This window comes from Capricornis sumatraensis, chromosome 3 (assembly GCF_032405125.1).
Source record: "Capricornis sumatraensis isolate serow.1 chromosome 3, serow.2, whole genome shotgun sequence".
Lineage (NCBI taxonomy): Eukaryota > Metazoa > Chordata > Mammalia > Artiodactyla > Bovidae > Capricornis > Capricornis sumatraensis.
The window spans coordinates 39,999,326-40,010,918 of NC_091071.1; the positions used below are offsets into that span (position 1 = coordinate 39,999,326).

The 11,593-nt window shown below is 58.4% G+C and overlaps 2 protein-coding genes across 6 annotated transcripts; one reads left to right on the plus strand and one right to left on the minus strand.

Moving 5' to 3' along the window:
• The first annotated feature begins 3,705 nt into the window (after positions 1–3,705).
• PKMYT1 (protein kinase, membrane associated tyrosine/threonine 1) lies at positions 3,706–7,795 on the plus strand. 2 transcript variants are annotated; one of them, XM_068967687.1, is made up of 7 exons: positions 3,706–4,065; positions 4,912–5,405; positions 6,062–6,168; positions 6,291–6,463; positions 6,547–6,704; positions 7,508–7,594; positions 7,684–7,795. In XM_068967687.1, exons 1-7 carry the CDS (start codon positions 3,715–3,717, stop codon positions 7,793–7,795), a joined length of 1,482 nt encoding a protein of 493 aa, XP_068823788.1. In that variant the 5' UTR covers positions 3,706–3,714. The 2 variants fall into 2 exon arrangements, with proteins under 2 accessions (XP_068823788.1, XP_068823787.1); XM_068967686.1 differs by having other exon boundaries at positions 3,715–4,065; positions 7,508–7,606.
• PAQR4 (progestin and adipoQ receptor family member 4) lies at positions 7,759–11,087 on the minus strand. Of its 4 annotated transcripts, XM_068967690.1 has the most exons (4): positions 10,903–11,087; positions 9,378–9,599; positions 9,038–9,207; positions 7,759–8,836 (listed from the first exon to the last, which is right to left on the minus strand). In XM_068967690.1, exons 1-4 carry the CDS (start codon positions 11,066–11,068, stop codon positions 8,774–8,776), a joined length of 621 nt encoding a protein of 206 aa, XP_068823791.1. In that variant the 5' UTR covers positions 11,069–11,087; the 3' UTR covers positions 7,759–8,773. The 4 variants fall into 4 exon arrangements, with proteins under 4 accessions (XP_068823791.1, XP_068823790.1, XP_068823789.1 ...); XM_068967689.1 differs by having other exon boundaries at positions 7,759–9,207; positions 9,378–9,482; XM_068967688.1 differs by having other exon boundaries at positions 7,759–9,207.
• Positions 11,088–11,593: the final 506 nt, after the last annotated feature.

Genomic DNA, 11,593 nt, shown 5'->3' on the forward strand with positions numbered 1-11,593 from the left:
TGTGTATCTGCATTTATCCTACTTGAAGTTCATTGAGCTTCTTGGTTATTTTTACAATCACATTTGGGAAGTTGTAATCCATATTTTTCTAGCTCCTTCTCTTCTCTGGTGTACCCATCATGCATATGTTGGTTCACTTTGTTGTTCAGTCACCAAGTTGTGTCTGACTCTTTGAGACCCCATGAACTGCAGCACATCAGGCTTCCATGTTCTTTACTATCTCCTGGAGTTTGCTCAAACTGATGTCCATTGAGTTGGTGATGCCATGCAACCATCTCATCTTCTGCCGCCCCCTTCTCCTCCTGCCCTCGATCTTTACCAGCATCAGGGTATTTTCCAGTAAGTAGGTTCTTCGCATCAGGTGGCCAGAGTATTGGAACTTCAGCTTCAGCACTAGTCCTTCCAATGAATATTCAGTGTTGATTTCCTTTAGGATTGACTAGTTTGATTTCCCTGTAGTCCAAGGGACTCTCAAGAGTCTTCTCCAGTACCACAGTTTGAAAGCATCAGTTCTTCAGCACTTAGCCTTCTTTATGGTCCAGCTCTCACATCCGTACATGACTACTGGAGAAACCATCGCTTTGACTATATGATATCTCTGCTTTTTAATATGCTGTCTAGGTTTGTCATAGCTTTTCTTCACTTAATGCTATCCTATATTTTTCTGCAGCTTGTTTCCCTTTTCTTCATCTGGTCTTTAGATTGCATAATTTCTATCAATCTATCTTCAAATTCACTAATTATTTCTTCTGCCAGTTCAAATCTACTTTCAAACCCCTTAGGTGATTTTTTTTTCATTTCAGTTACATTGTACTTTTCCAACTCTGCATTTGCTTCTTTTATAATTTCTATCTCATTACTGATATCCTCTACTTAATTGAGATGTTGTCATTGTGTTTACTTCAAGTGTGGCTTCCTTTAGTTCTCTGCACATTATTTATAGTGGCTTGCTTCATTGCTTATTCTAAAGCATGGATAACAACAAACTGGAAAATTCTTAAAGAGATGGGAATGCCAGACCACCTCACCTGACTTCTGAGGAACCTGTATGGAGGTCAAGAAGCAACAGTTAGAATCCAACATGGAACAATGGACTGGTTCACAATTGGAAAGGAATACCTCAAGGCTATATATTGTCACCCTGCTTATTTAACTTATATGCAGAGTACATCATGAGAAATGCTGGGTGGATGAAGCACAAACTGGAATCAAGATTGCTGGGAGAAATATCAATAACCTCAGATATGCAGATGACACTACCCTTATGACAGAAAGTGAAGAGGAACTAAAGAGCATCTTGATGAGAAAGAGGAGAGTGAAAAAGCTGGCTTAAAACTCAGCATTCAAAAAACTAAGATCATGGCATGCAGTCGCATCACTTCATGGCAAATAGATGGGGAAACAATGGAAACAGTGACAGACTTCATTTTCTTGAGCTCCAAAATCACTGCAGATGGTGACTGCAGCCATGAAATTAAAAGACGCTCCTTGGAAGAAAAGCTATCACCAACCTAGACAGCATATTAAAAAGCAGCGACATTACTTTGCCAACAAAGGTCCATATAGTCAAAGTTACACTTTTTACGGTAGTCATGTATGGATGTGAGAGTTGGACCATAAAGCTGAGTGCCAAAGAATTGATGCTTATGAACTGTGGTGTTGGAGAAGACTCTCGAAAGTCCCTTGGACTGCAAGGAGATCAAACTAGTCAATCCTAAAGGAAATCAACACTGAATATTCATTGGAAGGACTGATGCTAAAGGTGAAATTCCAATGCTTTGGCCACCTGGTGTGAAGAGCTAACTCATTAGAGAAGACCCTGATGCTGGAGAAGATTGAGGGCAGGAGGAGAAGGGGATGACAGAGGATGAGATGGTTAGATGGCATCACCGACTCAATGGACATCAGTTTGAGCAGGCTCCGGGAGATGGTGAAGGACAGGGAGGCCTGGTGTGCTGCAGTCCAGGGAGTCGCAAAGAGTCAGACACAACTGAACAACTATGAAGTCTGTCTGTTAAAGACATCTGGTCTTTCTCACAGGCAGATTCTGCTGTGTTTTTTGCCTGTGTATGGGTCACACTCTCCTATGTCTTTATATACTTTGTAATTTGTTGTTGAAAACTGGACATTTTAGATTCGTTCCTCACTCTGCATCTGGGGCTTGGGATTATTTGCTTGTTCGTTTAGTGACCAGCCGGACCACAACAGTGATGTCTCTTTACTCTGCAATGTGAAGCCTTTGACTTTGCTCCTCAGAGGCCCTGGCCTTGCGCCTGTGCACAGTCACCCTGGGACACTAGTGGTTTTAGGGGTGCTCTGTTTGTCTTTTCCCTGATCATACCCAGCTGTCAGGCCCCACCAGTTGCTGGCTGATTGCTCTACTGTTTTTGACAATGCCCTGAAGCATCAATTGCTCCACGACTGATCAAATCAAATCTGGACTTTAAAGGGGTATCTTTGGAGTTCCAGACTGAAGGTTTGTTCTGACCCCAGGAAGCCTCATCTTAGCTATGTCTTTCCCTAGTTCTATCCGGTACACTAGCTGGCCTGTGGTTCAGCCAATAGCACTAATGGAAGTACCAGCCTCCTTCTAATAGCTTATTAGCAAAGCCTCCATTGATTTTGAGAGTACCTTTAGGCTTGAACTTCTCATACTCTGTTACTAGTCAGGTCAGTTTTTTGCAGAGAGAGCTTTGGAGCTCTCTATTTCCTGACCTGCCTCTCCCCTGGGCAGAATCTCTGAGCTGGGGGCATGGACAGTGGAGCCTGTCTCTGAATATCACTGCTGCCGGAGAGTGAGGCAGTAGCCTCCAGCCTTCTTGGCTGGCCTTTGCTAGTGTGGGATCTTCTCCTGAGGAATGAGCTGGGACTTGAACTGCTGGGCTCCTGTATCGCAGCTTCCTGCAGCTCAATTAGAGTTTCTGCCCCATGAGTGGCTGGTGAAAGAAGGGAGCCCTAGTTTCTCTGCTACACTCAGTGGAAGCTTAGCCTCTGCCACATGGAGCTGGAAAGAAACCCCACTAACTGAGTTTTAGCAGCTCAACTATGAAAAAGGAAACAAGAAAGACATTTGGAATTCAGACTTTCTTTTTTCCTTTGGAATTGGAGATAAGAGGTAGTGGGCCTGTGTTAATATTTTTACCTTACAGTCTCGGAAGAGGTTGGACTTTTTTTTCCGAAGTTTTAAATTTTTTTTTTTTTTTTAATGTTTTTGGCCAGGCCCCAGGAGCCTGGCAGACTACAGTCCATGTGATCGCAAGGGGTCGGACACAGCTGAGCAACAAAGCACAGCACGGCACATGTGGTGTGGGAGATGTTAGTTCCCTGACCAGGGAATGGACCCTGGGCCACGGCAGTGAAAGTGCCAAGTCCCAACCACAGGACTGCCAGGGAATTCCCAAAGGTTGGCTATTTTAAGGCTAAACCAGGCAGGGCTGTGCACACAGGTGGTCTGGCTTCAGAACCTGCCTCGGTTAACCTCTGTCGGACTGTAGGCGCCTCCAGGACAGGAAGCTGTGGTTTTCAGTTTTGTTTTTCTACCCTCATTTGTATACCTTTTCCTGCAGGTGTTCGAGGAGCCGCGGCCTCTGTGCTTAGAGCGGAGCGTGTGTGTGGTGCGACGTGGCTGTCTTCTGCAACCTCTTTGGGGCCACAGGAGCAAGCGCCATTTGAGTGACACACCATACTCTGCCTCCCGGGGCACCTGTGCTGGACATGCTCATGCCCGCCGAGGGCACCCCGCCACCCCTGGGTGGCACCCCTGTTCCAGTCCCAGCCTACTTCCGCCATGCAGAACCTGGCTTCTCCCTCAAGAGGCCCAGAGGGCTCAGCCGGAGCCTCCCACCCCGGCCCCCTGCCAAGGGCAGCATCCCCGTCAGCCGCCTCTTCCCTCCTCGGACCCCAGGCTGGCATCAGCCCCACGCCCGGCGGGTGTCTTTCCAGGACCAGGCCTCTGAGCCCCTGCAGAGCCCCGGATATGACCCAAGCCGACCGGAGTCCTTCTTCCAGCAGAGTTTCTACAGGCTTGGCCGCCTGGGCCATGGCTCTTATGGGGAGGTCTTCAAGGTGAGTTGGTGACAGCTCTGTGGGTCTGTCTGGGGTCCCTCCCCCAGCCAGGGTGGGAGGGTGTCCATGGAGCCTGTTCCCCTCCTCCCCTGACGGCCCCCCTCACAGGCTGGCAGGCTCCCCTCAGTGCTGGACTTGGCTGCTTTCTCATACCCCCCTACACAGGCCCCTCTGAGGCCCCTTAGTACACACTCTCCCCTTGTCCAGAGCCTGGCACGCCTTGCGGTGGCTCCTGCCTGCCATCTCCTGCCCAGAGCCAGCCGTCTGGGGGTCTTGGCAGCTCTACCTGGCCCCTGAGCCAGAACCACTCCCCCGCATCTCCCTCCAGCCGCAAGCATTCAGGCAACTCCTCCATGCCACCTTTTGTTCCTTAAAATATATTTTCCAATCATGTATATTTACTTTAAAATGTAGTTTTCCTTACACAAGTACTACATGAAGACAATTTTGTTAAAAAGTACAAACAGGAGCCCCTAGGTCAGCTGTCCTTTCTGGAGGAAACTAAGATGATTGTCAGGTGGGCGTCTTGCTTCTAGACTTTTCTCTGGAGTTGACTACATAGAGACAAAGCCATTTCATAGGCTGCATGCAGACCACACCGCCTTGCTATTCTCTAGGCAGCTTCTTCATCTAACATATCCTCCCGGGCCAGTACTTAGAGGTCTGCCCCGTCTCTTCCATTGCTGGGTCTCCAGCAAACTGGCACGTGGCGTGGAGGTTTGTCCAGCTTTGCTCTTGCACGCACAGGGGGTCCTCTAAAGTGATTGCCATGCGACACCTCCTGCACAATGAGATCTTAACCGAACCTTGGGGTGGTCCCGAGTGGCTGTGCCCCCTCCCTTCCAGGTGCGCTCCAAGGAAGACGGCCGGCTTTACGCAGTGAAGCGCTCCATGTCGCCTTTCCGGGGCCCCAAGGACCGGACCCGCAAGCTGGCTGAGGTGGGCGGCCACGAGAAGGTGGGGCAGCACCCGTGCTGCGTGCGGCTGGAGCAAGCCTGGGAGGAGGGCGGCATCCTGTACCTACAGACAGAGCTGTGTGGGCCCAGCCTGCAGCAGCACTGCGAGGCCTGGGGCACCAGCCTGCCCGAAACCCAGGTCTGGGGCTACCTGCGGGATACCCTGCTGGCCCTGGCCCACCTGCACAGCCAGGGCCTGGTACATCTGGACGTCAAGCCCGCCAACATCTTCCTGGGGCCCCGGGGCCGCTGCAAGCTGGGCGACTTTGGGCTGCTGGTCGAGCTGGGCGCGTCGGGAGCTAGTGAGGCCCAGGAGGGAGACCCCCGCTACATGGCCCCCGAGCTGCTCCAGGGCTCTTACGGGACTGCGGCAGATGTGTTCAGGTGAGGGCTGGGGGGCTTCCTGGTGGGTGGGGCATGGTCAGCACAGGGACACCAGCCCAGCCCAGAGTTAGGAAGACTTGGTCTCAGGCCAGGAGACCCTGCCTTGGGGATGGAGGTCCCGCCTTCCAGTCGAGAGGGCCTGGAGAGCTAGGCTGTCTAAGCAGAGAAGCCTCAAGAGCCACCTTATGTGATTCACTGGCCTCATCACACCTCCCTGGGAGGGACCATATTACTCCCATTTACAGGGGAACAGACAGCAGGTGGAGAGACTTTCCCCAAGTCCACAGTTAGCAGGCTGTAAAGCTGGGCCTGGATCAGGTGCTGGGTTCCAAGGTCCACGCCAGTCACCCCTGCCCTGCCTCTGACAGTAGCACCTGGTCACCTCAACAGGACGAGGAGAGCCTCAGTGTTAAGTCACTGTTAGCAACCAGAGTGCCAGTCCTATGGGGGCAGGGGCTGCTGGGAGGACTCACCATGGTGGTGTGTGAGCCGTGCTGGCCCGGGGGTCCACACTCGATGAAGTGGTCATCAGCCCCTCCTCCCCCAGGGCACTGGCTCACGGTGGAGGCCAGCAGCCCTCTCCGTGGGGTCAGCCCAAGTTGCTGGGTTCTGCATCTCATGGCCCTCCCCGCCCCGCTTCTGTCCCCATCCCCCAGCCTGGGCCTCACCATCCTGGAGGTGGCATGCAACATGGAGCTGCCCCGCGGTGGGGAGGGCTGGCAGCGGCTGCGTCAGGGCTACTTGCCCCCTGAGTTCACGGCTGGTGAGTCGGGGGGCGAGGGCTGGGGGGCTGTCTGCCGCAGGGAGGACAGGCTGTGGGTGGCTGGTGGCAAGGGGCTGGGAGGTGCAAGGCCCCACCCCTGACGTGGCCCTGCCCGGGGACAGGGCTGTCCTCTGAGCTGCGTTCTGTCCTCGTCACAATGCTGGAGCCTGACCCCAAGCTGCGGGCCACTGCCGAGGCCCTGCTGGCCCTGCCGGTGCTCAGGCAGCCACGGCCCTGGAGCGTCCTGCGGTTCATGGCTGCCGAGGCCCTCAGTCGAGGCTGGGCCCTGTGGCAGGTAAGCGGGGAGGGTGACGGGCCGCCTGGCTCCGCTCCCTGCCCAGGGCCTGCCCAGCCTCCCCGGAGCCCCTATCCCTGCAGGCCCTGCTCTCCCTGCTCTGCTGGCTCTGGCACGGGCTGGCGCACCCCACCAGCTGGCTGCAGCCCCCGGGTCCACCGGCCACCCCACCCGGGTCGCCGCCCTGTAGCCTTCTCCTGGACCGCAGCCTCTCCAACACCTGGGACGACGACAGCATAGGGTGGGTGAGGACTCGGGAAGGGCGGCTGAGGGCAGGGCAGGGGGGAAAGCCGTCAGTATGGTGAACTGGGAACGTACCCACAAACCTGGCCCCCTTCAAGCCCCGGGAAGGAAACCAAGGCTGGTGGGGGTGTGGCCTGGCCTAGTTTGAATGCAGTTCTTTCTAAACTTGGTGCGTGGAGCAGGGTCTGTACTGAGCAGAGAACTGGCAGCCTCCCACTGAGGGTGCTGCCACGCTGGGGGGCTGCGCGGGGCCCACCGCACTGCTGAGAGGCGGGCGGTGCAGCCCCCACCCCTGCAGACACCCCCGCCACCCGAAGACAAGGCATCGTCTTTCCTCTGGGGGACAAAACCGCCAGAGCCTGGTGAGCCCCTTCCCTGGGAGGAGGAATTCCTTAGTCCCAGGTGCCTGGTGGCCAAGTGACAGGCCGTAATTAAGAAACTACTGCAAAGGAAAGCACATGGTCGGGGCAGGCAGCTCTCAGGAGGGTTCACGCCATTCACCCACGGGAGCATGTTACAGCAGACAGACTGCCAGATGAGCTTCATTTACCACAAGGTCATTTCAGAGTCAGCTCAGTCAGAGCCTCCGTGCTCTAAGGGACAGAGGTGGCCTTTGTGTGCGGTCAGGTGGACTTTGGAAGCTGTCAAAGCCCTTCTTTCAACTCCACCACACACCCACTGTCCGGCACCAGCCCCCGCCTGCTTCAGGCAGATCCGCCCAGGGACAGGTGGGCATTGCTGCTCTGGTGCCCTCCCCTCCACAGCCTGCTGGTCTTGGCCCCACCCCCCAACCCCATCCAGGCCCTCGCTGTCTCCAGAGGCCGTCCTGGCCAGGGCTGCCGGCAGCACCTCCACCCCCTGCAGTGGCTCCCCTGCCCCCCGGAGCAGGCACACACCGAGGTGAGCTGGCCCAGGGTCCTGGGGTGGGAGGGGGCAGCTCTTGGCCCTGAGTCATTCTCTGTTCTTCCTGCCCCCAGGGATGCTCTGGACCTCAGTGACATTGACTCAGAGCCCCCTCGGGGCACGTTCCCTGCCTTTGAACCTCGGAACCTCCTCAGCCTGTTTGAGGACTCCCTGGGCCCGAGCTAAGCCCCACTGGCCCAGGCTCAGCGCTTTTTTAACCTCTTAGCCCCTCCCTTCCATCCTCCTGGAGGCTGGGGTCCCTGTGTGGACTCCAGTGGTCCCTTCTGCCTGGCTGTCTAATAAAAGGTATTTGAATCTTGGGGCGCACCCAAGCTTGCTTCTGTGGCAACACAGTGCTTCCTGCCCCCTTTTATTGACGTCGCTTAGGGCTTGAGGCCCCCGGGACAGGCTGAGCTCTGCTGCAAGTCCCCAAGCCCCAGGCCAGCAGATGAACTGGGAGCCACCGCCTGTGTGGGGCAGCATTCCTGAGCAGGTGTGTTGCTGGTGGGCAGGTCAGTTGTCAGAGCACTCATTCAAGGTGGAGGGTGGGCCCTCAGCCCAGTAGGGCCTAAATGCCGTCCCACATTTTAGGTCTCTGTGCCAGTTGCCTGGAAAAAGCAGCAGCTGCCCTCCTGCTCTTAGGTCCGGGGGTGAGTCTAGTCTTGATGCCCAGACCCCTCAATCCACAGTCTCCGGACAGAAGGGAAAACCAGTGGGCGAACCTCGGGCTGCTGGGAGGGCTGGCACACAGGATGGATGGACAGAGGCCATGAAGCAAGGGCAGGAGGCTGGGCAGCTGTGAGGTTCCGAGGAGGCCCAGGGTGGGCGATGGCTCTGGGCTGGCAGGATCACAACTATCCCTTTGGCCTAACTCTCAGAAGTCACACAGAGGGTAATTGGAGGCCCAGAGAAAGGAAGGTTGCCTTTCAACCTATGCAGTAGGACTAAGTTCCCTGGAAGAAGGCAGGCAGGGCCACTGGAGCTCCAAGGTGTGAGTAGAAGCAGCTAGTCCACAGGGAAGACAGGATGAACAGACGGAGGCCCCCGCTGGGAAGTCCCATTTGCGAAGCGTCCAGGGAGCCATCCGCTTGCAGGCCAGCGGAAAGATGGAAGCATTGCGCCGTTGGCCCTAGAAGCTTGAGGGCATGGCAGGCGGGAGGTGGCTCAGTCCGGGAGGCAGGTATGCCGGGCAGCCCAGAGCAGGTCGGGCACGACGCCAGCATGCAGCTGGAGGATAGAGCCCACGCTGAGCAGGTGCATGATCTGGTGCGAGTTACCCCAGTAGTCGAAGCGGCCGGGTCCCCAGCGCTCCGGCAGGCGGGCCACGTTCACCAGCCCCCCAAGCAGTGCCAGCGCGTCCATGCGCAAGTAGCAGCGCAGGGAGCCTGGAGCCCCGGAGCCCAGCCCCGCTCCCCGGGCCCCAAACACCAGGAGGCGAGCGCCGGCCTGCCAGCCAAAGGCACGGAGCCGGGCACTGGTGGAGGGGGCGGTGAGGGCCCGCCAGCCAGCCACACCCGACAGCAGGGTGTAGCCCAGCAGGGCAGCGGGGCGCAGCCAGGGCCGGCAGGCCAGGGTGCAGTGGATGATGGGCAGGGCCCCTGTGCAGAGGAGAGAGGCGGGAGAGGGCACGTCAGTCTGCGGGTCCACCTGCCCTCTTGCTTCCAGTTTTCCTGACTCCTGCCCTTTCTACCCAGGGCTCACGTGAGTGGACCCAACCCTCAGCTCCCGTCCTTCAAGCCCCCCGCCCTCCACCTCACGCCCTGCTCACCGAGAGTGTTGATGAGGCAGACCCCACACATATCCAGGGCAAGGAGCCGGGTGTACACAGGGCTGCCCCCTCTGTGGCACATGAAGAGGTGATAGAGCACAGAGCCTGCAGGGGGTGCCAGGCAGGCCACACAATGTGTGCCCCACAGCCAGCCATCCTCGCCCAGCTGACCCCAGGGCATGGTCATGGGCAGCAGCACCAGGAAGCCCAGCAGGGCCAGTCCTGGGGAAGGGAGACAGTTTTCCATCAGACACCTTCACACTGAGGACAAGGCAGTCCCCAAGGAGGCCCCAGTCCAGAGACAGCACAGTGGGGTGAGCGCAACACAGGTCCTGTGGGTCAGCTGCTGGCCGGCCCTGGGCAGGGGCGGGCCCTGGGCTTCTGGTCACTTGATTTAGCAGAGCTCACAGTAGTTCTTGGAAGGACAGACCTTTATCCCCACTAACCGGTGAGCAAACTGTCACTGCCCCAGGTGACCCCAGCAAGGAAGCAATGGAAGTAGCCCAGAGCCCAGGCAGTCTTGACTCCGAAGCTGCTCTCACCCTTGTGGCGGATTCCCTGGAGAGCAGGGGCCCCAACCCCCAAACCTGACTTCAGCAGAAGTCAGAAGGAGGCGTGACCCCAAGCTGAGCTCTGAACAGGACATGTGGGTGATGCTAACATGCCAGGGCCAGTCCACCTGCTCTTCCCAACCCCTGTGCCCTCTCCTCTCCAGAAGCGACCAGACAAATTGGGGGGGCCTTTCTGTCATCTCGAGGCGAGGCAGGGGAGGGGGCTGAAAGAACCTGCTCTGTCTCCTTCCCCAGCACCTTTTTGGGGAGCTCCATGCCTCCCAGCCCAGGCCTCCAGGGCCATTCCTACCACTTCCTGCAGGCGCTTTGGAATTGCCTTCACAGCAGTCAGAGTTCAGCGCCTGCGGACTGGGGCCGCTGACTGACCACTCTTGGCGGGGCCTGGCCAGGCCACAGTTCCCCCAGGGAGCAGGTACGAAGGCCAGGCCCAGCGCACTCAGCGCCCCTCTCTCAGCCACCTGTCTGCCGGGGCAGGCCAAGGACGGGCAGGCCTGTGTCAGCACGGTTCGGCGGGGCAGCGGAGGAGGGGCCCGGCGACTGCGGGGGGAGGAAGGAGCCGCCACCAGGCGGAGCCCCGCGGCTGAGCGGCAGGGCCGCCCGGCCTGACTTCCTCTCTTGGGCCCCTCTTCGACACCCATCTCCGAGATGGGTGCTGGCGGGAGAGGATGACAGGGCGCAGGGATTACGAAGTGGCCGGACACCAAGCTCCGTCTTCCCAGGGCTCAGAAGGATTAAGCGGACTGGGTCCCCCACTCCGCTTCCCTCGCCTGCCCCTGGGGCTGCAGAAGCGGGTAGCGACGTCCGGGACAATGGCAGCTTTGTCACTGCGGCTCCTGGCCGTGCCAGGGCCGGGACAGCCAAGGATCTGGGCGCTGGGGCTCTCCTCGGCCTTCGGGCCGCGGCCCCGGCGCGGACAGGGCTGCTGCGGGTGCGGGGTGCGGGGTGCGGCTCACCGTGCGTGTAGATGTTGCCCAGCTCGTTGTGCATGTAGAAGAGGCTACGAAGGCAGCCCGAGCCGCTGCTGGCCGGCCGGTAGCCAGTGAGCACGAACTTGTTAAACTGCAGGTGAGGCGGCGAGCTGGCCCAGTCAAGCAGGCGCGGCCCGGCCAGGAACGCCATGGCCCGGTCCAGCGAGGTCGGTCCGCGCTTCTCTGGCCCCCCGGGTCTCCTCAGTGGGCCCCCCGTACCGGGAGCCTAGTCCGGGCGCCCGCCCACCTCTCAGGGCTCTGTCCGCGCAAGCGCCGGCCCGGGGGTCCCGGCCGGCGCCCCTCCCGCGCTGCGCACGCGCGGGCCTGGCGACCCCACGCTGGGGCGGAGGCCGGGGACGCGCAGGGCGCCGGAGCGCAGCGCGGCCCGCTCCGCTGGGGCAGGCGCTCTGCAGGGACAGCTCGTGGCGGCGGCAGTTTTCTTTCGGCGGCCCGGAGGACGGGCGCGGCCGGACATGGGAGGGGACGCCAGGCTCCGCCCCAGCTGCTCGCCCCCGTCGTCCCGCCCAGGGTTTCGCGCTCCGGGCTCCTGACGTTGCAGCTGCGAGGGCCAATGGGCGCGGCTGGCGGGGAGGTTCCTCCAGCGGCAGCTCAGGCCTTCACCCTCTTAGCATAATTTTTTTAGGTCCCAGTCTCACTTGCATGGGGTGCCTGTTGG